At 35.5% G+C, this 25124-nt stretch overlaps 2 protein-coding genes and 1 pseudogene across 2 annotated transcripts; 1 reads left to right on the forward strand and 2 right to left on the reverse strand.

The window, feature by feature from the left end:
* Nucleotides 1–1047: 1047 nt before the first annotated feature.
* Nucleotides 1048–3751, forward strand: LOC132272390 (pyrophosphate--fructose 6-phosphate 1-phosphotransferase subunit beta-like). Its single transcript, XM_059773549.1, has 6 exons — nt 1048–1192; nt 2219–2323; nt 2416–2537; nt 2833–2886; nt 3032–3138; nt 3302–3751. The coding sequence occupies exons 1-5, from the start codon at nt 1048–1050 to the stop codon at nt 3047–3049; spliced, it is 444 nt and encodes a 147-aa protein (XP_059629532.1). The 3' UTR covers nt 3050–3138; nt 3302–3751.
* A 4819-nt stretch (nt 3752–8570) lies between these two features.
* On the reverse strand, nt 8571–8669 carry LOC132284323 (small nucleolar RNA R71; annotated as a pseudogene).
* Nucleotides 8670–21774: 13105 nt separating this feature from the next.
* LOC132297176 (ethylene-response factor C3-like) lies at nt 21775–22623 on the reverse strand. The gene has a single exon (XM_059794899.1). The coding sequence runs from the start codon at nt 22536–22538 to the stop codon at nt 21852–21854; it is 687 nt and encodes a 228-aa protein (XP_059650882.1). The 5' UTR covers nt 22539–22623; the 3' UTR covers nt 21775–21851.
* Nucleotides 22624–25124: the final 2501 nt, after the last annotated feature.

Here is a 25124-nt window from a genome sequence, read left to right on the forward strand (position 1 = left end):
ACTGTCTTCAGTACACTTCAAAACCTGTAACAGAGCTTGCTTTCTTCTAACAGCGTTGGAGAACACAATAGTACTCTTTTCATTGCTCACCTGCAGACCAGTGTTGTTTTCAAATTGTTTGAAAATGTCAGACATAGTTCTAGGGTTAGAAATAGAGGCTGTGCAAGCTACTAACAGATCATCTACAAAAAAATATGTGACTAATAGATGAGTGAACTTTATTCGCTGAATGGAGAAGTGATAATTCCCTCTTCTGCACAACACCTTGAATTATTTGAGATAAATGTTTTGTAACAAGTGTGAAAAGGAGAGGAGACAGAGGGCAGCCTTGTCTTAGACCCTTACCAGGTTGAAAGAAACATGTTGGAGACCCATTGATGAGAATAGAGTACCTGATAGAATGAAGAATAGTCGAGATCCAAACTATCCACACATCAGAAAAACCATATCCTTTCAAAGCATTGATAAAAAAAACTCCCAAGAGACTGAATCATACGCCTTCTTGATGTCTACTTACATGGCAATAGAAAGGTATCTAGGACAGTTAAAATCATTGACCATTTCATGAGCCATTATAAGTGCCTCCTGAATCCTTCTCTCTTTCACAAAAGCACACTGTTCAGGCCTTACCAACCTCTGAAGCACCACAACCAGTCTGTTTGCCATCATTTTAGTAATAATTTTATAGACCAAATTGTATAGGACTATAGGTCTGTAATCCTCAAGCTTTTCTGCATTACCCACCTTAGGAATTAATGTAATGAAAGAACTACTCATCCCCATAGGCATATGACCACTTTGAAAGAAGTGTTGCACTGCTTGAAGGACATCCTTATCCACAACAGACCAGAAAGTTTGATAGAAACAGGCTGGGAATCCATCTGCCCTAGGGGATTTATCAGGATGAAATCCCATAACCACAGCCTTGACCTCTTTTACGTTAAAGTTGAAGAGAGAAATAGAAAATGAAGCACGCACAAAGCCAAAAGGGCTACATCATCTTTATTTATTATATTCTCTCTTCAACTTTAACATGGTATCAGAGCAATGATCCTAGATCGTTTGCATTTATTGGCTTTGTTCCGACCCACTTTCCCGGCTTTGTTCCGGCCATTTCCCCGGCTTTGTTTTGGCCTTTTACCAGCTTTGTTCCAACCCATTTCCCTGGTGTTGTTCCGGCCATTTCCTCAGTGTTGTTCCGGCATTTCGGATGCTTTTTGCTCCACGACCGTTTTCAACTATTTTCCGGTGTTGTTCTAGCCATTTCCACGGCGTTGTTCGGACCTTTCGGATGTTTTTCTCTCCACCGTCATTTTTAAGGTTTAATCTCCAAACTCAAGTTGGCTTTGGGAAACCCATCTTGACTTTGTGGGAGAATATTGAGATAATATATATTATACATATATATTATATTCTGTTTCCTTTTCCCTTCTTTCCTCCTTAAATTACACATTGACAGAATATTTGATATGAGAATATTATAAGATAGATTTTAGCCAACAATAGAATATTGATTGAAGTGATTTATGGTATTGATTTAATTAATGTATTTTCCATATTTATCATCTCTATTCTTTCCTCTATAAATAGGGGTGATCCATTCTATACAAAGATTAAGAGAGAATATAATTAATAAAGATGATGTAGCCCTTTTGATTTTGTGCGTGCTTCATTTTCTATTTCTTTCTTCAACTTTAACATTTTATAGGTAACAACCCTATCCACCAACTCATTATCCTCTTGGTGTAACACTATATTTGAACCATCAGACCTCTTAGCAAATAACTTTTGGTAGAAATCAACAAACAGTCTCTAATAGTGTTGGGATTAATAGTAACTTGACCATCCTCATTTTTAATAGAAAGAATTGCATTGAAATTCCTACGGCAAAACACCTATCATTGTCCCTTGACCAAAACACTCTGGATTTCTGGGCAATCAAAATATCCTGATCTTTAGCAGCAGCTTGATAGACTTCTCTAGCTTTCTTTTTCAACTCAAAAACTTCCTCTGAAGGATTACTTAACAAGTTTAACTAAGCCTCTTCTAGATGGTGTTCCCACATTCCCATATATATTCTTATTCCATTCCCAAAGAAAGCATACATTCCTTAGACACCAAATTTTAAAGAATGGAATAAGAATATACATGGGAATTTATACTACCCACATTCCCATGTATATTCTTATTCCATTTCTTTTTCGTTTGTTTTTGGCAGTTCTTAACTCAGCCGAGTGCTTGTCTGGTAAAAACTTGAAGATTGGAGTGGTTTTGTCAGGAGCCCAAGCTCCTGGAGGACACAATGTAATCTCTGGGATCTTCCGTGAGGATCTTAATACGCTATATCAGTTATCCGTTTGGATCTAATTTAATTTGGATTGTTAGTGATTTTAATATCTTTTTGATGTCTGGTAGATTACTTGCAGGATCGTTGCAAAGGAAGCACACTATATGGATTCAGGGGTGGACTTTCTGGGATCATGAAATGCAAATATGTGGAGTTGAACTCGCAGTTTATTTACCCATATAGAAATCAGGTTAGGACCCCCATTTTTTTTTTAAGTATAATTTGTAGTTTTTTTAATAAATTAGAACTAGTTGGCTTGAATATTCTCTCTCTTGTCTGAGTTATTTGTATATCCATGATCTCTGTTTGTGTATATTATCTTTTGACATGCTGGACAGACTTCAGTCATGAGTAGTTTTGGTTCAAATTCAATATCCTAATACATTTTGTTTGAAAATAAAGGGACAACAGTACAAAAAGTGAGCAATGGATTGGCAGGGACATAAACCCAGCTCAAATAATCTATTTGTATTTCTTTCCACCAGGGTGGCTTTGATATGATCCGTAGTGGAAGAGACAAAATTGAAACCCCAGAACAGGTGATATTTCTTTTGGCTTCACAAGATATTGCGCGTAGTGATTCTTTTAAATTAGGACAATAGTAAATATATTTTACTCTTATGATTCTTGTAAATTAACCTTTCAAAGTTGAGTCTGACCAAGTTCACATGTACCCGATTTCAGTTTCAGCAAGCTGAATAAACGGCATTAAAACTTCATTTGGATGGGCTTCTTGTAATTGGTGGGGACGACTCGAATACAAATGCTTGCCTCCTTGCCGAAAAATTTAGGTCAATTCTTTATTTTCTATATCAAAACTCTGGTTGTTTTTTGTTTTAATTAAATTTTACTTTTGTGTTCTCTGAATTTTTGAAAATCGGATTATTGAATTGTACTTTCTGTAGTTGTTATGCACTCCTCCTGGTCTGACATTACTTGTTGCATTGTATTCAGGAGTAAAAATTTGAAAACTCGGGTGATTGGATCCCCTAAGACCATTGATGGGGATTTGAAATGCAAAGTTCATCGAAAGCACTAATGAGCAATCGAGTAATTTGCGAGTCTCTCTTTTTTTTTTTACTATTTGAAGCATATCCTTAGGATTTTAGACATTAAATATTCTTTTATTTCTATTGAGACATAGTTACACTCATAAATGCATTGTAATTTTTTTTTTTTTTTTTTTTTTTGACTCTATTGTGGATTGGGTTTATTTGGTTAGTAAATTTGGTTTATGAATGGATTAATGATGATTATAAAAATTTTATTTTATTTTTTTAAAATTGTTTCACTTAAATATATTATTATAGCCTTTAAAAATAAGTGTCTTTATAATGGACTGGATTTGTTTGATTAGTAAATTTGATTTATGAATGGATTGATGTTTATTATAAAAATTTGACTTTTTTTAAAAAAAATTGCTTCATGTAAATATATTATTATAACCTTTAAAAAGTAAGTGTCATTTTTCGCAGCATTTATACAATTGCGGCCATGCCTATCGCGACCCAGCTAATGACAGCAAATAGAAATGTTGCCAAGTAGTTATGGCAGTATTTTTTTATTTTTATTTTTTTACTTTTGACAGCAAATAAAAATACTGTTAGAGACCATAATTGTTGTAGTGTCTTTGTCGGATTTGCGCTCCATCCGATCCAATTGTTGTTTTTGAGTCTTCATGGCTGCCCAAAGGGCCTGCACTCTCCGATCATCGTCACGAGAGTGGTTGCTACCAAAACGAGCAATCGTCATCAAACCAGGGTACAATATGACTTTGACGAAGATTATCTTAAATCCACAAGATAGGTAGTTTAAATTCACAAACTAAAAGAAAATTCATGAAGGAATATGATATTTTATAGATAAAATTGATTGAATGATTGAATTTTTCTTTTGCATTATATGTATATTTATAATAAAAGTAAACCCTAAAATTATAAAGGAAATTAATAACAAAAAAGAAACTAATTGCTTAAGGAAACTAAAAATATAAGAAAATTACCTAAAACTAAAATCTCTCTAAATATATAAAATAAAAATAAATAAATAAACCTAATTTTAAAAATACTAAAATCCGTCCTACATCATTAACCTACAAGTTTTGATTGTTCGTGTATACAAAATATAAGGAAGTAAAACGTTCACTTTTTAAAATTTAGTAAAGATGATCAATCAAAAGTTATATCACTACTCTTTGTGAAGATGGAGAGATTAGATATTTATTTATTTATTTATTTTTCCCTCACGATTTTAGTCTTACTTTTTAAGAAGACAAGCATTTATGATGCGTTTGGTGTGCAAGAATAGAATGAATGTCTATTTTAACCATTCACTTGTTTGGTATGCAATTTAAAGTAGAAATGGCCATTCTGTTAGATTGAATGAAAGTTTATTCCTGAAAATGAAAATCCATTCTACAACTAAACCTGTAGAATGAGCATTTCATTCCCAAGTAAAGTTTTCTTAAAAATTAAGTTTCCCAAAAAATCTTCATGTTACAAGTTCAAAAACTATCACCACCACCATTGCCTTCCACCACAACCACTGCCGCCTTTCACTATTACCACCACTGTTACTACCACACCCACCATTGTTGCTGCCTTCAACCACCACATTACCACCTCCATTGCCTTCTACCATCGCTACCTCCATCGCCGCCGCCACCACTATTGTCTTCCACCACCGCCACCTTCATTGTTGCCACCACCACCACCAACTTCCCCAACTACCACCACCACTACCACCTTCGACCATCACCACCATTACTGTGATACCCCTCGATTCTAGAGTCACGGGTGATCAAGTCCGAGCACAGATACAAGGGATACCAAACAATTAAGTATATAAACAAGCATTTGAATACAAAAATAATAATAAATAAATAAATAAATAGTAAGCTGAAAGAAACTAAATAATAAATCCTTATTTTACAATCCTCAAATAAATAATAATTAAAAATTTAATAATAAAATCCTCCAATCCTCGGATACTAATAATTAATTAAACTACAACCCGGGAATCCATATTGTAGACCCCTAATAATATCCTAACTGAAATAACTGAACTAAAATAAAACTAATAATTAAACCATGAAGAAGAATGATGAGCGCTGAAAAGTGCACATTTAAACCCCTTAAGCTTGGGTGTTCTAGAACCTTTATTTATCTTACTTTCCCACTTTAGATTGATTTTGTATTTTTCTATTTTCAGGTACTTATCCCCAAAATAAGCTAACTCAGCTAAATAAGAGCATAATTGAAGCAATCTTGAGATTAATCAAAGAAAAGAGCAAAATAGGAGCAAAAGGAAGCAAGTGGTGGAAATTCAGCATGTTCAATCAATCTCAGAAAATATTAGATCGATCGAAAGTTTATCGATCTCAGCATTCTAAGATGGATCCAAGCTCTTTTGTCCTTATCCAAAAATCTCACAAAGTTTGATCGATCTAACTTTCTTTCGATCAATCAAAAAGATTCCATCTTATCTACTTGTACCACCCTACCTACCACATTTGTCTCTATCCCAAAAATATCTTCAAAATATCTTAGATTTGTTTTTATCCAAAAAGGCACCGCCATAGAGGATTGATCCAGCTTAAATTCGATAGATCTCAGCCATGTTCGATCGATCTCACCACAAATTCGATCGGTTGAACTTCCCAAAGCCTGAGAAAATCCAATTTCTAGCTCATTAAAAGTTGTCTCATATCCAAACATTAGAAGGAATATTGGTGTACAAGCCCAGCTCATTTGGGGTGATATTTAACCTACCTATATAAGGAATATGAGCCAATCTTGAGAGCATATACTTGATAGTAGATACATACATTAGAGACACAATTTCCATATTCTTAGAGAGGAAAAGAAGAAAGGAGGAGGTTAGAGACACAAGCTTGGAGTTCTTCCATCAACCAAGAAAAGGAGCAATCTCTACTATAGAGTTAGCCCTTGAGGGTTAGAGGACATCATCCATGAGTGGCTAGACATCCTCTTGGGGTTAGAGTTAGCCCTAAGCATGCTTTCTATATCTTGATTTATGTATTTTTTAAGGGATTTGTAATGTGATACATGTTTCGACACTTTTATATATATAGATCTTATTTATTCAATGATTTGTGTGGTTTAATGCTTCCAATTGATCATTTCATTCTATCCATATGTCTATGTATGCTAGAATAGATGTTCATCTGTTTATCTCAATTTTTTTTGTTATTGATGCATGTCTATGTGTATTAATACTCTAGATATTGTCAAGACATAGTGCATGCTTAATGGAATGCTCTTGTAATTTATTTGATTGTTCATACTCATTTCTTGATGGATTGTGCCTCTCCCTTAGTTTAATTAGTTTAATTTCATGTCATTAGCTTAATTGTAATGTAGTTGTAGTTTAGATGTTAAATGGGATGACAATCCATGCTTATTGTTTGATGTTCTATACTTATGAAAGCAAGTAGCATATATCTCTAACCTTGCGATGTGTTTAGATTGTGAGCTTAAAGGAAGGATTAATGGCTTAGTTTGATATATTGTGCTATCCACCATGTTGCTTAGACAATATATGCTTAATTTGTCATCCATACTTGTTGAAATAACCGCACACACATTATGTTGCAATACATGTTTTTCCCCCTCATTAATCATTCAATAAGGGTGTAGAAAAGCTATGCTTAGTGGTGATCTCTAAACCCCAAGATCTCTCTCTTATTTTCTCTCCATTACATTTAATCATTTACTTTGGTTTAAATTGCATCTTAGTGTAATTCAACCACCAACCAATCTTTTGATCACTCAACCTACTAACCTTAATCTCAATTCCAAAACCTAGTACGACCCACCAATCCCTTGGGACTATCCTTACTCACCCTAACTATATTTTTTGTGAAAGGTAGTAGTGGCAATTTCTAAATATAAAACTTGGCCACATTCATCACAGCCCTACACCATTATCTTTTGGTGTACAAACTTTGGATTTGGGGTGCGACCCCCGAGACCACCAAGTTTTTGGCGCCGTTGCCGGGGATTGATTGAAGGCAACATCGTATTTGTGGAATCAATTAGGAATTAGTACTCTTTTGATCGTGCCTTTACTTTGTTTTCATTTTGGTTACTTATTGTGTTGGTTCTTGTTTGACTAGGTGCATTGAAAAGAAGGTGAGCAAAGGAGCATTTCAAGCAAAGAGCTAAGCAAAAGCAAGGAAAATGATAAAATGTAAAAAATTTGTAAGGCTAAAATTGAAAATTAAATTGAAGTGCTAAAGGACCCTTTGTGAGCTCTTTCTTAACTCAATCTTTAGTTAAATCATCGGCCTGCGTGGAGGCTTATATTTCAATTCTTAGATAAATCGTAAACCCACGTGGAGGCAATTTACTTTTCTTTGCATATTGTTGATAGCATGGGAGTATGGGAACATTGTATGTGGAGGAAGTTTGTTGATTGTTGATTTGTTGCGAAGGTGAAGTGTTTGTTCATTACTTGTTGCTTGTTGTGTTTTGTTGTGTATGCATGGTCGTAGATCATTGAAACCTACTATTGTCCCTCTAAATTTTCATCTTGAATCCGTTGTTCGAAACCCTAGGGGAAGAGGAAGTTCTAGTCAATCCATTTTATCAATGGAAGGACATAATGAGGACCACGTGGAGGACCTTGGTCATATAGACCAACAAGACATCCTCCACCCAAATGTGCATCATGATAATATGCAAGTACCATTAAGCATATCGAGGCCATTCATTCACCCACCACAACAACAAGGCCAAGTCCTATTGGGAATGCCAAGGCCAATCTATGCTCCACTACCTCCCATCATTCAAGGCAATCAAGGTGCCCATGTTGCATCTCCAATTGCTAATCCTCCCCTTGCTTTAAGAGATCACTATGTGCCTAATGAATACAATGCACCCACATGCATTCAATTGCCATCATTTAGAGCACACCACTATGAGATCAAATCACAAACCATTCAAATGCTTCATAACTATCATGGACTTCCAAGTGAAGAACCTTACAAGCATTTGGATGAATTTCTTGAAATATATTCCACCATGAGATACACGGACATGCCGGAAGAGGTCTTAAGGCTTAAACTTTTTCCATTCACCCTTAAAGACAAGGCAAAATATTGGTTTAACAATCTTAGGCCTTTTTTAATAACTTCTTGGGCAGAAATGCAACAAGTGTTCTTGAAGAAGTACTATCCGGTTTTTAAAACCAATGCCATGAGAACCTCAATTCGAGAGTTTTCACACGGGGATGGGGAAACGTTCCATGAGGCATGGGAAAGATTCAACGAATTACTTAGGAAGTGTCCACATCATAACATACCCAAATGGCAATTAGTTCAATATTTCTTTGAGTGCTTATCGGACAATTATAAGGGCATGGTTGATGCTTCCATGGGTGGCTCTTACATTGATAGGCATGAGGATGACGTGTGGCGTCTTTATGAAAGCAAGAGTGAAAATTCTTTGCATCGAACTTTATCTTCCAAGAATGGTAGGAATTCAAGTGGAAGGAAGAGTGTTAGCTTACATCAAGTTAACCATTCCAATAAAATAGCCGCCGAGATGATATCCTTATCTCAAAGGTTTGATCAATTTTTGATCAACCAAAACTCGGCAAATCAAGTATCTTCTATCCCTAACCATTCCCATCATGCATCCAATGAGACATGTATGACTTATTCAAGTGTTTTACATTCTACTTCTAATTGTCCTCATGGACATGTGCAAAATGAGCATCATGAACAAGTCAATGCAGCTTTTGTTAATCAAGGGAACAATTCTTATGGCAATCATTATAATCCTAGTTGGAGGAATCACCCGAATTTCTCTTAGAGAAACCAAAGGGAAGGCTCAACCCAAGGTGGTTTCCAAGGGAAGTATGTTCCACCTCTGATGCAAAGCCAAGGTTCCTAAGGTTTTAGATCATCATTTCAATCACAAGGAAATCAATTTTCTAATTCTCATTTTCCTAATCAACCATCATATTCTCAAGGAAATGCTAAGAGTCCCGCTTTTGAAGAGAAAGTTTTGACCGCTCTAGGCACTCTAGAGGCGAACACTCAATTGCTTTATTCTTATTCTCAATCCATTACTAAGCTAGAAACCCAAGTAGGGCAAATAGCTAGTACTTTAAATGCTAGAGAGAAAGGGAAAATGCCTTTAAATGCCCCACAAAAGCAATAATGTGTCGTGGAGACTCATTCCTCATCGGAAGGTCACACAATAGAGCATGTCAACGCGGTGACTACCTTGAGAAGTGGGAAGATGTGGACAACCAAGTGGGTATGTCCAATGAAGAGAGTGAACCGGTGCAACCACAAGTTGACACCCGTCCCGTTTCACATCCTATTCCTCCTTCATTGCATATGCATGATCTTTCAAATAAGAATATCTTGAAAAGTGATTTTGGAAAGAAAATTTGCAAAATGATTTCAAAACTTCTTGTGTTGAAGAGACTTCAAAGAAAATTTCTTAAAAGGTTTTTGAGCCAAGAGCTCCATTTCCGGATGCCTTAAAAGGATCCATTTCAATTGACAAGCAAAAGGCCAAAACAAATGAAATTATGGATGTGTTTAGGTAAGTGAAAGTCAATCTTCCACTTTTAGATGCAATCAAGCAAATTCCGGCTTATGCCAAGTTTTTGAAAGACTTATGCACCCAAAAGAGGAAGAACACAAGCCAAGTACCTAGGAAAGTGGTCTTAACCGAGCAAGTAAGCTCAATTTTGCAACATAACACTCTTCTAAAGTTTAAGGACCGGTTCACCTACCACTTCATGCATCATTGGAGATTATATCATTAATCAGGCTCTTCTTAACTTAGGACCAAGTGTTAATCTTCTTCCATACTCGGTATATGTCAAATTAGGCTTAGGAGATTTGAAACCAACGTCGGTGGTTTTACAACTTGCCGACCGATCCATCAAAAAGCCTAGGGGTATCATTGAGAACGTATTGATTAAGATTGATAAATTCTTCTTCCCCGTTGATTTCGTTGTCATTGACACGGAACCGGTCCCGAATCCTAAGAGCCAAATTCCCGTTATCCTTGGCCGTCCTTTCTTGGCAACCGCGAATGCCAACATGAATTATAGGACGGGGATAATGAAGATCTCATTTGATCACATGAAGGTGAAGTTGAATATCTTCAATCCGACCCCTAATTCATTTGACAAGCATGAAGAAGTGAATGTTGTAGAGAAATATCGTAACCTTGAATGTGAAGGAATAGAGTCTTTGTGTGAAACCAAAATTCTAAAAAGTCCATCTTTAACCCTAAATTCCAAGAAAGTTGTTTCAAAACCTTGTTTTGAAAGGGCATGGAAGACCAAGGATCATGTTGACTAAGAACCAAAAATTTCTCTTGAGCCTAATTTAACAAGTTCTCTAGGGAACCATTTGTTGGGTGGTGTTCAAAACATTTATCACCCCATCAAGGAGGGGATGCACTATAAGATGTTTGATCTGCGCTAAAAGAGCCCAACGTCTTGCTATAGACGTTAAAGACTAGTACATTTCGTAGGGTGTCACAACCCTATTCCTCCCTCATTTCTATTTTAAATTTCATTTCTTGCGAAGTCTAGATATTTACTTTAGGTTCATATACATTGTTAGGAACTGTGATTAGGATTGCATACACTTTCATGTTGAAAATGAGCATTTTGCATAAGTTCGATCGATCTCAAAGGAGGTTCGATCGATAAAACTCCATACCTGCATCCACCTACATCCAATCACCTTTCTGTCCAATCGTTTGAAGAAAACCTGCATATTTCAGCTCTCTGTCCCATCGTTCGAACTTGTTCTTAGATCGATCTTTAGTTCTTCGATCGATCCAACTTCATCTTGGATCGATCTGCAGTCTCAACACTTAGAAAATTTTTGAACCTACATCTAACCTGCATCAAAAAGCTCTATGTCCCGTCGATCGAACATGTCTGCAGGTTTTTGCATGTTCGATCGATCGGAGTCATTCTTCGATCGATTCTGAAGAGATCGATCTCTATTCCTTGATTTACTGTTTCAAGTTTGATTTTTGTTTTGAATTTTAAATTTAAAATAATAAATATTTTATTTTGTTTATTCAAAAAAAATAAATAAATAACTAAATTTTTTTAAAACTTCAAAAACAATTTGTCTTTTAGTGAGGAGAGATCGATCACAGTTCGATTGATCTGAGATTTCAGTTCGACCGATCGAACTGGTAACGAAATATTTTTAAAAATCAAATCTAGTGTTGTTAGATCGATACCACAGATCGATCTAACACCCTCTCCTTCGTCCCTCGCTGCAACTCACCTCCCCACCTTCGACGAACCCTCCGGAGACTCCATCTCACCTCGAATCTCTCCATTTTATCTCGGATCTCAAATCTCATCTTCATCTCATCTCATCTCTCGGTTTGAGGTAAGATCCGAACCCCCCTCTTTTGATTTCAAGCTTTAATTTCATGAATTCATGCTTTAAATGTTAGATCTAAGGTGTTTTAAAGATGAATCTTGCCATTGATGAAGCTTGAAGCTATGTGTATATATGTATATATATATGTATACATAGGTTTTGTATTTTTTTTTATTTTAATTTTGATTTTGGGGGTCACGGGCCATGGAAAGTGACCAAATATGTTGATTTGTTGTGTAGAGGGGCCCACAAGCTTGTTTGTGAGGCCCCCATGCCATCCATGTCACAGATCTGTGACTTTTTGAGTTTCACCTCACAGTTCGATCGATCGAAATTTTTCTCAGATCGATCTCACTTATTCCCAATTGATAGAACTTGCATTGATCTTACATTTTTGTGATCGATCGAACTTCACAGATGTGCATCACACATTTCACACAACATCTCTTGTGTTTTATGCTATCTCATACATGCTCAATGCCTGTGTTTTCCACATTGGATGCATTCCATACTCATACTGTCTAGCATGCTTCACATCATGTCACTTATTCCTTGTCACTTGAATAGATTCATGTTCCTTATCTGTTTTGTCTATCATATTTTGACATACATGATTCTATCAACTGTGCTTTAATTCTTTATACCGGCACTGACTTCCTTTTTGCAAGTTTTCCTTTTATTTTGTAGGCCATGGCTAGGGTAAAAACTGTTGCTCGCGGACATTATCACCGCAGGGCCAGGCGGAGATTGGACGACGAGGTAGGTCCATCTCATGCCCAGGACCCCATTCATGAGTCCGATCCAGAGCCCTCTCATATTTAGGAGGAGCCAGCAGAGCCCACTCCACCTCAGTCTCCATCCGCTGACAGTCGACTACAGTCTTCAACTGAGACATCTTCTTCACAGGCTGACGCTTAGGCTGAGCACATACCATCATCACCACCACCACCAGCTCAGCCAGCCCAGGATTTAGACCGGCCATTGCCGAGATACTCACGCCTTCGAATGGCGCATGAGTCTGTCTTTGACATAGACTACTTCTCCTGGTCTGTTCTTACCAGAGCAGCATATGACGATATAGACCAGAGGGGCATCTCAGCCATTCTAGCCCCTGTTACATACCCAGTGTACCCGAGGTTGGTCTGAATGTTCTTCCATAACCTCCGACCTGCCCTGAGTAACCTGACGGAGCTGCGGACTACCATTAATGGCCACCCTATCAGTATCATGGTGGACACTCTTTCCAGATCGTGCCGTTGTCCACACGTTTGCCCTCCCGATCTCCAGGATACTTATCCTACTCTATGGAGGCCCTCCCATGCAGACATGGCCGTTGCACTCACAGGTCATTATGCCAGTGGCGAGACTTTTGCCACCTGGACTTATCTGCCAGACGACCTGTGGTTCTTCGATTCAGTGCTATACCAAAATGTTTTTATAGCCGGCCACAAGATACAGAGGCGCGGCAACTATCTTACAGCTTTATACGCCTTCTATACAGGGCACCGGCTGTCCATTCCTATGCTCATCTGGAGCATTATAATGAAGCTGTATGTTGACCATATCAGCAAGGTCAAGCCCAAAAGGGCTAACTATCTCCCATTCGGCCATCTCATCACACAGATTCTAAGAGACCAACGCTATCCCTTCCAGCCATGGGAGCGTACTGAGTCTAGGGCCTGCACATTCCAGAAGATGGATTGGGATAAGAGGTACAAGGCTCTTATCAAGAGTCTACAGGATGATGCTGTCGAGGTAGCTGAGGAGCTAGAGAGAGGAGTTGGAGCAGGCAGCGGCAGCAGCAACAGAATAAGCGGCGAACGATGTACCAGTTGATCCGGCTGCCATGCACATTGATATTGACTTAGAGCAGCCCGCAGAGGACCCGAAGCATCACTCTCCGGCTGGGTCGCCCATTCATGGTGAGGAGCAGGCTCAGGATGCACATCATTTTCCTGACCCAGTGGTACCTGAGGCTCCAGCGCAGACACCTGGCTTTGGAGAGTGCATCCAGGCTTTGAAAGATGCCATAGTCTCTATCCGAACAGACATTGTGTCTATCCGAGCTGACATTACTTCACTCCGTACAGATGTCATAGCAGCATTACGTGATCTATCCAGAGACATACGTGGATCACGCCCTACCCGTCCTTCCTCCTCCACTTGATCTTTCCATTCTTCTTATTCCTCTTATATATTTGTGATATCTGCATATTTTTGATACTGTTATATTATTTTTGCGGCCAGTCTATTGGCCTTGATATCTCACTGGATGTACTGTACTTTATTCTGTTTTCTATTTTATCCATGATCTTTTGAATGTCATATTCTTCTATTGATATATCTGTCTGTGACTAACTCCATCAGGTGCATCCCAGTGACTTCAATAAGAGAGAGAGTGTTGCCAAAATTTTTAGGACCACCTTTATACCTCTCTCTATTTTCAGTTGCTATCTCATTTACACTTGCATGTCTACTGTGCACTGTTATTATCCCTTTCGTTATCTGATGAGTTTTATCTAGGTGCCAAATTTTCAAGACCAAAGTTAATCCCAAGTTTGGGGGGGCTATGCCACCTACTTTGCATACTTCTGTCCTGGCTATTCTTTGCTATAGTTGCACTGGTATACTATTTCCTTTTGTTCACTTTGCACATTGAGGACACTGTGCCATTTAAGTTTAAGGGTAATAGTGTGATTTGCAGTGTTTGCTTTAAATTCAAAATTTTGAGCATAACTTGTGTATTTGAGGGATTTTCTATGATTGGTCCATAACTAGCTATGATTTTGATCTTTTGAGGACTATATTGCTTAAAATTTAAAAATTGCTTGACTTGAGAGTCCAATACTCCTTGTATGCCTTGTGGATGCCATTTAGGAGTAAATTTTTTAAAAGATTGATATCATGCTTGCACTTGTGGTCTACATTATCCTGATTTTGTTATTGTTTTGAGATTCACTTTAGGATTCTACACTAGCACACTAGCATTCATTTATGGGGTACATGCTTTGTTGATTATTGAATTGGTTATATCCTAATTGGGCTAGTAGTGCATTGAAAACTTTCATTTTGATAAAGGTGGATAACAACCCTTTTTCACTAAGTAGCTGGGATTCTAGCCTCATCAAGCACTGAACTTCTCGTGCCGAAAGGTGGAGGGCCCAAACTCTAGGTTAATAAATGAACTTGCTTAAAAATAAAAAAAAAATTAAAAAAAAAGTGAGGATTTCTCCCGAAAGGTGAAAAGTGGAAATGATTAGATGGAGGTTGTTTTGATTTGTAGCCTAATTGATTTGAGTTTGTAAGTCCTTAGGAGTGTTTGAACACCTAGTGCCCCAAAGCCATCTGGTTTGGGAGTCATTGACCTAACGCTCAACCTCATGGATCGTTAGAAAACTTAATAGATCAACACATTGCACCATGCTTCTATCTTTGATCCTAAAAAAAATAAATATAAAAATAAAAATAAAAAATAAAAAAAATTGAGTGAAAAGAATAAGCGCACCTAGATCAATAAAGTTTTAATAAAAAGTTCACTTTTTGTCTTGATGATCGGTACTAGATTTGTGTGTTAGTTTATGGGTAAGGATGTGATCATTTCTTTAGTTGGCTAAGATAGCAACATACTTGATGTCGGTTCACTCAAAAAGGATTCTAGAGTTGTTTTGATTTGCATGATCATTTTCTTGATGTGTGGAGGACCATACTTGCTTGCTTGATATTGAAATTTTGGGAGATTGCTCAGAAAGGGTTGAAAAATTGCATACTTGAGGTAGTTTCTCCCAATACTTGTTTGCAATATTGGTGCCTCTTTTAAAAGAATGAGCTTAATGTTTATGGATATTATTTCTGGAAACCCTCACGAGACTTCACTCATCCACTAAGGATAACCTAGGGGTTTAAAAGGCTTGTTGCATATGCTAAATATAATCGTGTTCCCTACTAAAGTGGCGTTATCCATTTATTGTTTTCTAGTTCATAGTTGTATAGTTGTTCATTTCATTCCTTTACTTTCTAGTTCATTGTTAAGGACTAGCAATATTTAAGTTTGGGAGTGTGATAAACACTAAAAAGTGTGCATTTAAACCCCTTAAGCTTAGGTGTTCTAGAACCTTTATCTATCTTATTTTTCGCTTTAAATTAATTTTTTATTATTTCTATTTTCAGGTACTTATCCACAAAATAAGCTAACTCAGCTAAATAAAAGCATAATTGAAGCAATCTTGAGATGAATCAAAGAAAAGAGTAAAGTGGGAGCAAAATGAAGCAAGTGGTGGAAATTCAGCATGTTCGATCAATCTTAGAAAATATTAGATTGATCGAAAGTTCATTGATCTCAGCATTCTAAAATGAATCCAAGCTCTTTTGTCCTTATCTAAAGATCTCACAAAGTTCGATCGATCCAACTTTCTTCCGATCGATCGAAAAGATTCTATCTTATCCACTTGTACCACCCTACCTACCACATTTGTCTTTTTCCCAAAAATATCTTCAAAATATCTCAAATTTGTTTTTATCCAAAAAGGCGCCACCATAGAGGATCGATCCAACTTAAATTCAATAAATCTCAGCCATGTTCGATCGATCTCACCACAAGTTCGATCAATCGAACTTCCCAAAGCCCGAGAAAATCCAATTTCCAGCTCATTAAACGTCGTCTCATATCCAATCATTGGAAGGAATATTGGTGTACGAGCCCAGCTCATTTGGGGTGATATTTAACCTACCTATATAAAAAATATGAGTCAATCTTGAGAGCATATACTTGATAGTAGATACATACACTAGAGACACAATTTCCATATTCTTAGAGAGGAAAAGAAAAAAGGAGAAGGCTAGAGACACAAGCTTGGAGTTCTTCTATCAACCAAGAAGAGGAGCAATCTCTACCATGGAGTTAGCCCTTGAGGCTTAGAGGACATCATCCATGAGTGGCTAGACATCCTCTTGGGGCTAGAGTTAGCCCTAAGCATGCTTTCTATATCTTGATTTATGTATTTTTGAGGGGATTTGTATTGTGATATATGTTTTGACACTTATATATATATAGATCTTGTTTATTCAATAATTTGTGTGATTTAATACTTCCAATTGATCATTTCATTCTATCCATATGTCTATGTATGCTAGAATAGATATTCATGTGTTTATCTCTATTTCTTGTGTTATTGATGTATGTCTATGTGTATTAATGCTATAGATCGAGAGATTGTCAAGACATAGTGCTTAATGGAATGCTCTTGTGGTTTATTTGATGGTTCATACTCATTTTTTGATGGATTGTGCATCTCCCTTAGTTTAATTAGTTTAATTTCATATCATTAGCTTAATTGAGTGTAGTTGTAGTTTAGATGTTAAATGGGAGGACAATCCATGCGTGTTGTTTGATATTCCATACTTATGAAAGCAGGTAACATATATCTCTAACCTTGTGATGTGTTTGGATTGTGAGCTTAAAGAAAGGATTAATGGCTTAGTTTGATATATTGTGCTATTCACCATGTTGCTTAGACAATATATGCTTAATTTGTCATCCATGCTTGTTGAAACAACCACACACACACTATGTTACAATACATGTTTTTCCCCCTCATTAGTCATTCATTAAGGGTGTAAAAAAGCTATGTTTAGTGGTGATCTCTAAACCTCAAGATCTCTCTCTTATTTTCTCTCCATTATATTTAATCGTTTACTTTGGTTTAAATTGCATTTTAGTGTAATTTAACCACCAACCAATCTTTTGATCACTCGACTTACTAACCCTAATCTCGATTCCACAACCTAGTACAACCCACCAATCCCTTGGGACGATCCCTACTCGCCTTAACTATATTTTTAGTAAAAGGTAGTAGTGGCAATTTCTAAATGTAAAACTTGGCCACATTCATCATAGCCCTACACCACTATCTTTTTGGCGTACAAACTTTGGATTTGGGGTGCGACCCCCAAGACCACCAAAGAGTCCTATGTAGAGTCGGAAAAGTGAATGACTGTCTTCGCTCGGCACGAACAATCTCTAAGACTGGAACTGATAAGCACCTGAAAAAATAATGGTGGGTCAGGCCCACAAAAAAGTTCTAATCTACTACATCCCAAACAGAGACCCGGTATACGTACACATCCTAATTAATTCAACAATAACTAAATAGTCCATATATAGATATATACACACTAAAGGAACCTCACTAGACTATAGAGTTGTCTCAACCTGAATAGTAGGCAACATGTAAAATGCACATATAGTGGGCATGAGTACCTAAACCTACCAGGGTACACAACTACATTATATCTAGTTACACATCCCTGGCAATACATGCACCCTAACCACTGATCCTGAGACTCAAGCTCATATCATGGCGTATAATTCTATATGTAAAATCAGTCTTATCCAACCATCAAAAATAAACTATCCAATTATTATTTCAATCATATGTCATCCAACTATTCCGTTGACCTGACATGAATAAGTAGGACTTAACACTGTGAATAATCCATTCCCTTATTAAAAATAGGTAGGACTTAACTCTTAAGTTAATCCATTCCTAATATGCCCCCATCCTATAATGGTGTATTAATCCATATCATAATCAAATAAAAGTTTCAAATTCAAGGATAATGTAAATAATGTTTACATATAATAATCCAAATAAATATGATATAAATCATATATACATCCTTTGTATTTACTTGAGTAAAAATATAAATTCTAAATAGCATGCATTTAATTTATATCATAAGACATTAACATGCATCTCAACTAAATTGTACATCTCCATATTCTGATTAAATTAATTTAAATCTAACAATTGATTAAAATAATTTAATCCAACAATATTTAATTAATTTATCCTTTTAAAATTAATTAAATTTCATAACTTAGCATGTAAACTTAAATCATGCATTCCAATCCTTAATGAATTTATTTAAACTAAATAAATATTTAATTCAGATCCATCAATCAAAACCAAATAAATATTAATTTAATATAAAAATTATCTAATCAAAACAAAATAAATAAATAAAAACATATATAAGATAAGTTAAAGAATATATAATTACCAATCATTATGTCAATCATCTTACCCATCATTATATCAATCATGCATTACATAACAGATTCATTATATAACCATATTAATGTGTTTTCCTTAAATGACTTCCTCGTTCGACGTGCTACTTTAGGAAAACTAAATTCTGGCTTCTTTCACATATTGCACAACTGATTCATGCTACCAATTTTATGTGTTTTTTTCCCTCGTTCGGTGTGTATATGCAAACAAAGTAATCTAGTTACAATTGTATAACAAACTAAAATCTCTCTCCTAAAAGCATTGTTCCTCGTTCGGCATACGCACTCAGTGAAGAAAAACAAATATTGACTACACCTTTATGTAACAAACTGACTCATGCTTTAAAAAAAAACACAAACAATAAAGAACCCAGTTTGGTAGAAGCAAGGAAAAAAATCTAAAATCTATTATTAAAACACATGAAATATAATTTCTAAATCAATTCATGTAATTGAACTCAATTAATTTATTTAAAAACCTAGAATTAATATAGCATGCATAAAGTATGAATCAAATGAGAAGAGAAGAATTAAAACTTGCCTTTAGGAATTTGATAAAAACTCTAACCTTCTTCTTCCTTTTCTTCTTCTTTCTTTCTCTCTCTAAAATATATTACGTGATTATATTTTTTACCCTCTTTTACAACCCTGTAGTTATATATTTATAGGCAAATAAAATAACCCTAATCTTTTTCCCAATCCAAGTCAAACTAATAATTAAAATAAAATAAAATTTAAATACTAAAAAGGTAATTAAAATATATTTTACGTATGTAATCTTTTTTTATATAACATATAAATATACACATCAGATTATTACTAAAGAACTTTCCTTATATATATATATATATATATATATATATATATATATATTATATTATATATACATATACAATTATCCATGGATAATTATCCGTACTCATTAAATCCCTTATCCAAATAGTCCATGGGACCCAATTAGTTGATTTATTACTACTATCCATATCTAATTCCTTAAAAATATAAAAATAAAAATAAAAATAAAATAATTAAATTCATAAATAAATGCATATCATCATATACAATTTAATTTAAACAAATAAGTCAAAAACACATAATTTTAGCACACCATTTAATTTAAACAAATAATTCAATTAATACATAAACAATCAAATCAATTAAACAAATAAAAGGAATCAAATCAATTCAATTAACACATAAACTATCAAATCAATTAAAATAACTAAAAAAAAAAAAAACCGAGACTATCCTTTTAAAATCAGGGGTATTACAATTACCACTACCACCGTCAACACAACCGCTACCTTCCACCATAACCTACACTACCACCGCTTTCCACCACCACCACACCGTCACCGCCTCCATTACCTTCCACCCGCACCTCCACCCCCACCGCCACCTCCATTACTTTTCACCACCATTGCCACCTCTATTGTTTTCCACCACCATTACCACCATTGCCTCAACTACCTTCCTCCACCACCACCTATACCACTACTGTCTTCCACCACCACACAGTCCACACCACTGCCACCACCACTGTCTTTCACCATTATCCCCTAGATCACTAACGCCTTCCATCACTACTTCTACCACCGCCTTCTACCAACCCCATTACTGTCTTCCGCCACCGCCACCACTGTCTCCTTCTAATACTACCACCTAAACCACTATACCTTTCCACCTTCAACACCGTTGCCAGTTCTTTAAAAAAATAAAAATAAAATAAATAAATATTATAGAAGAATGTTATTTTGTTAATTTGTTTTATTTGTCACTAAGAAGGGTATTTTGGAAAATTCAATTTGAAATTTATTTCATTCTAAATTTTAAATTGGTCCAATCAAACACTAGAATGATTATTACCATTCAATTCCTATACATTTTATATTTACAACCAAACAATAGAATAAGAATAATCATTCTCTTCCATTTCTATTCTCTGTTTTTTATTATCACTTGTATTCTGTTCCATTTATGTACACCACATATAACATTAATACATTCTACCTTTTTAAAATTACGAAACTACCCACTTAGAATAGTATTAGTTAGGGTAAGTTTTTGAAAAATTATGATAATACCATTTATCACTATTCAAAAACTAAAACTTCTAGATGGCCTCAAGCACCTAAAGAGAGGTTTTAATCTTACACCGGAACATTCAATTAATTTTTTAACTTATATAACAAGTTAACTTATTTATTTATTTATTTGTGACCAAAATCAGAAAACTATCATGACTACTGATACATGCATGTATTCCAACTATTCTTAATAATTTAATATCATTCAAACGGACTCAACAAGTTTATTTGATTTGATATTTCTCAGCATGACTCTCCCATGAAGACCATCATCATTATTAGGGGCACCCAAATTAATACAGTAAATTCTGAATCACTGATTTTGGTCCACCTAATCTCTAAGACCCAACTACTACAGAAGGTTCTTTTTGTTTGACGTTGGACCAATTATAGTACTGTCATAAAATTACCCCCAAACCTTTTCGATCTGTCTATTTTTGTTTTATATTCACTCATAGTATGATGTTTCGGGATATCATATTTCTAAGTAACTTTTTTTTTAAGAATTCAATATTATCATATGTTTTTTATAAATTAGTTGTTTGGAGTAGTTTTAATCAATATTTACTTAAATTTGTTATATCGCAATTATGATTAATAACTTTATTGCAAATCATGTTAGTTTAAATTTATATAACAATTCCCCCCTTCCCCCTTTTTTTATTCTTTCACCTTAATCCATAGACCACAATCTTCAGTGTTCCAATTACAAAGAAGTCAAGAAAACAATATAGATGTAAAATGTAGTAAAATTCATTATCCCCTACCATCTCAAATACATGAAACGTGCTAAAGACAAAATTAATATCTACACAAAAAAAAAAAAAAAAAAAAAAAAAACTTACAATTGACAGTTAAGAAGGAAAAATTAGGCATAAAAAGTAAATAAAGTTAATATTTAATAATTCTCCATGACAAATTTTATAGGACGGATGGAATAATAAATTAGGACGAACTTGCACTCTCAGATGAACTCAAAAGCGCTTCCAAGGAAGGACTTGCACTAGTACTGTCAGATGAACTCAAAAGTGCTTCCAAGTACTCTGCACCCAAGTCCTCCAACACCACCACTCTCTCGCTCTCCACCCCTCTCCCTCTGCTTTTCTTGCTCCCCCTGCTTCTCCTTTTCATGGAGTGCTTTCTCTTCAGAGCCAACACAGGAGAACACCCAACCTCAGTACTGCACTCCATGTCCCGAAGCGATTCGCGGACTTTTTCTTCCGGGAAATTCAGAATAGCCCCAGGACCTCTCATTGAAAAAGCAGCTTGATCATAAGCCAAAGCAGCAGCTTCTGGACTGTCGAATGTGCCCAACCAAACCCTTATGCCATTCCTAGTGGAATCCCTTATTTCCGCGGCAAATTTTCCCCAAGGCCGCCTCCGAACGCCTCTATAAGATTTTTCCTTCTTGGGTTTCTCTTCGGCTTTCGAACAAACCTCGTACTCTTCCTTAATCCGATCACCGGAAATGGACTCTGCTAAGACATTGAAAAGAAGCATTTCTTGGGAGTCATTTTCATTGAAGGGAAGGGAATTGCTGAATTTCAGGCCATCACTAGAAATAGTGCTTTCCGATGACCTGAACGGCGGCAAAAAATCAGAATTTAAAAAGTGGAAGAGAGAAAAATTCATTGAAAGAGGTTGGAAAATTTGTACCCCTCTGTTTTTAGTTGTGATAGTCGACCTTGGGGATGAGCATGTAGTGTGGCCTTGCCTCGTTTAAATACAATATAAGGAAGAGAGTGGGACTTGAAATTTTGGAAGTAGTACTGTTTAATTTGATAGAGAGTGGAAGAGACAAAGTGGGGGCAAAAGAGTAAAAAGGTGAAGAAAAGTGTCTAAAGATGAGATAATTGCACACGTGGGTCAATTGAAGATAGGCGGCGTGGTCAACCAGCCAATTGAATTGACGTCAGCATCTATCTCATCTTGTGGTCTGAGTTTTTCTGGGACTTGTCCACGTGGCGGATTATTTTTTTGACAGATGGACTTGGTAACTTGGGAACCACGACTACCTTTGGTAAATAAAATATTGAATGCGCCGCAATACCATTGCTACGTCCACACAATAAACTTGCAATTCAATTAAGTTAGTGTCAACGTATAAAAATGCTCTAGTAAGATGTGTCCGACTCACTTTATATCTTTTTTATAATTAGAGTGCCACTACAAGCTTTCAAGGCACTTGAGTAATAACTATTTATAATTTTTAATTCTTTAGATGCATCGGCTAGATTAAAGATCATCTAACTTAATGGTATACTTTGAGGATAAGAGGAAGAGTTTGAACCCAACAAGATAAAAGAAGTGTCTTTGAAATAATAGACTCGGAACATATGCAAATTTTAATATTTCACAAAATTACTATTCTAAAGTTTGAATACACACCCAAAGAATTTAATAACTTCCATAATACTTTCTTACTTTTTAAAATAAAATAAATTAAGGTTGAAGCCAAAATAAGCAAAAAGTTAAACAAACACAACGAATTAACACTAACTACAAAAATTACTTTATTATGTCAATTTGGTTTCTATGTCAAAGTGATTGTGAGAGGTAAAAAAAAGTAATAATAATAGGTCCAAAGTGATTGTATGAGGTAAAAAAGTAATAATAATAATTAATTAGTGGCATGTAGTACATTACATAACTGCCCTTTTGGAAGACAAATCTCTAGCCAAACACCAGATAAAAAGACGGACAAACACCCTACTGTGTTTTGACTCTGTACAATGCAATTTCTACTCATCCAATCTCATCATTAGTTGTCTAGAAATTGATTTCTGAATTAGGTTCAAGAACTAGTTTAGTATGTGAATTTGATCTCTCTTTTCCTCAGATGGACTGAAAATCAATTGGTGACATTTTACGCCATTTATTCAAACAATGATCATTTTGAAAAGTTTAGCTTCACATGGATCGAAAATTAATCAATTGATAACAAATATCATGTACATCAAATTTCTAGCTCAGCCATTTATTCGGACAATTCGAGAACTTATATCCCTACATGTTTTTATCAAAGAAAATGATAGGGTCATCCAATGATTTCTCCGAATAAGTCCCGAATTTGACGTATTTTTGTCCACCTCATTTACTTAAACAGTTTTTAAAAAATAATTGTTTAATACGTGATAAGTATAACCAATCACGTTAAATTTGATATTAATTCGAGAATTCCTTTTTAATTCCCATACCATTACTCTTTTATCAAATTCTCTTGCTACTTCATCTCATATATAAAATTTTCGGTTCACACTCTTAAGCAAATCTTGTTGGGTTTATTTCCTTCTATATGGAAGAAAGCCCAAGTGGGTTTTATTAAAGCCCAAAGCACAGTTCTTTAGGGTAAATAACCTTAAGGAAGTCAGAATTAAAAAGGGAGAGAGATCAGCCGTTTTTTTCACAAGAGAGAAGAAAAACGCAAGTTTTTTCTATTCTGCCCAGATTTCATCAAACGTCCGATCCTGCTTCGTCCATGGTCCGATCGAGCAGAAATTTGGAGGAGAAGTTCATGACATAATGTGTTAAAATCTGAACGGTGGAGATCAAATTTTGAGCTCGGGAACAGTGATTCGTTTCCGTGAACAGTAACCGGGTTTTGGTATTTTTCTCTTCAATTCTCTTTGTTTTTGCCAAGATTGGTGATATCTTGATAAGATGTATTGTAGCCTCTAATTATGATTACAGAAGACTTTGTGTATCCATTATTTAGTTGAAAGTGGAGATTTTAACTGGACTAGGTCTCGTGGTTTTTGTTCCTCACACTGGGAAAATTTTTCACGTAAAAAATTGCTTGTGTTCTTGTGGTTTGATGTGATTGATTTTCTTTTATATTATTTTCAGCACATATAAAATTAGAGATACACTATATTTACTTGTATATAGGGAGAAGAGTTATTCCACTGTATTTGTTTATTGTTATCTCTTCCAACAAAATGGTATCAGAGCGCCAAGTTGACAGATTGCCAGGTTGGCAGTTTGAGTTATAGAAGCAAATAAGAGTAGAATGATTAATCTCAATGGTTCAAATTATCACATATGAAAAGGAAAAATGGAGGATCTTCTTTATGTGAATGATTATTACCTATAGGTGTTTAGTGTTGAAAAACCAAAAAATAAGTCTGACATGGAATGGACTTTGTTACATCGACAGGTGTGTGGGTATATGAGGTAGTGGGTCGATGATAATATTTTGAACCATATTAGTGGAGAGAC

Source organism: Cornus florida, unplaced genomic scaffold, assembly GCF_030987335.1.
Source record: "Cornus florida cultivar Cherokee Brave unplaced genomic scaffold, ASM3098733v1 CherokeeBrave_3.0.0_Hap2_Chr01, whole genome shotgun sequence".
Lineage (NCBI taxonomy): Eukaryota > Viridiplantae > Streptophyta > Magnoliopsida > Cornales > Cornaceae > Cornus > Cornus florida.

Excerpts from the sequence above, each read along its gene's own strand:
- LOC132297176 (XM_059794899.1), bottom strand. The coding sequence starts at position 22,538 with ATGAATTTTTCTCTCTTCCACTTTTTAAATTCTGATTTTTTGCCGCCG.
- LOC132272390 (XM_059773549.1), top strand. The coding sequence starts at position 1,048 with ATGATCCTAGATCGTTTGCATTTATTGGCTTTGTTCCGACCCACTTTC. Across the intron at positions 2,324-2,415 it reads TGTAATCTCTGGGATCTTCC|ATTACTTGCAGGATCGTTGC; the intron begins GTGAGGATCTTA and ends GATGTCTGGTAG. Across the intron at positions 2,538-2,832 it reads TTTACCCATATAGAAATCAG|GGTGGCTTTGATATGATCCG; the intron begins GTTAGGACCCCC and ends TCTTTCCACCAG.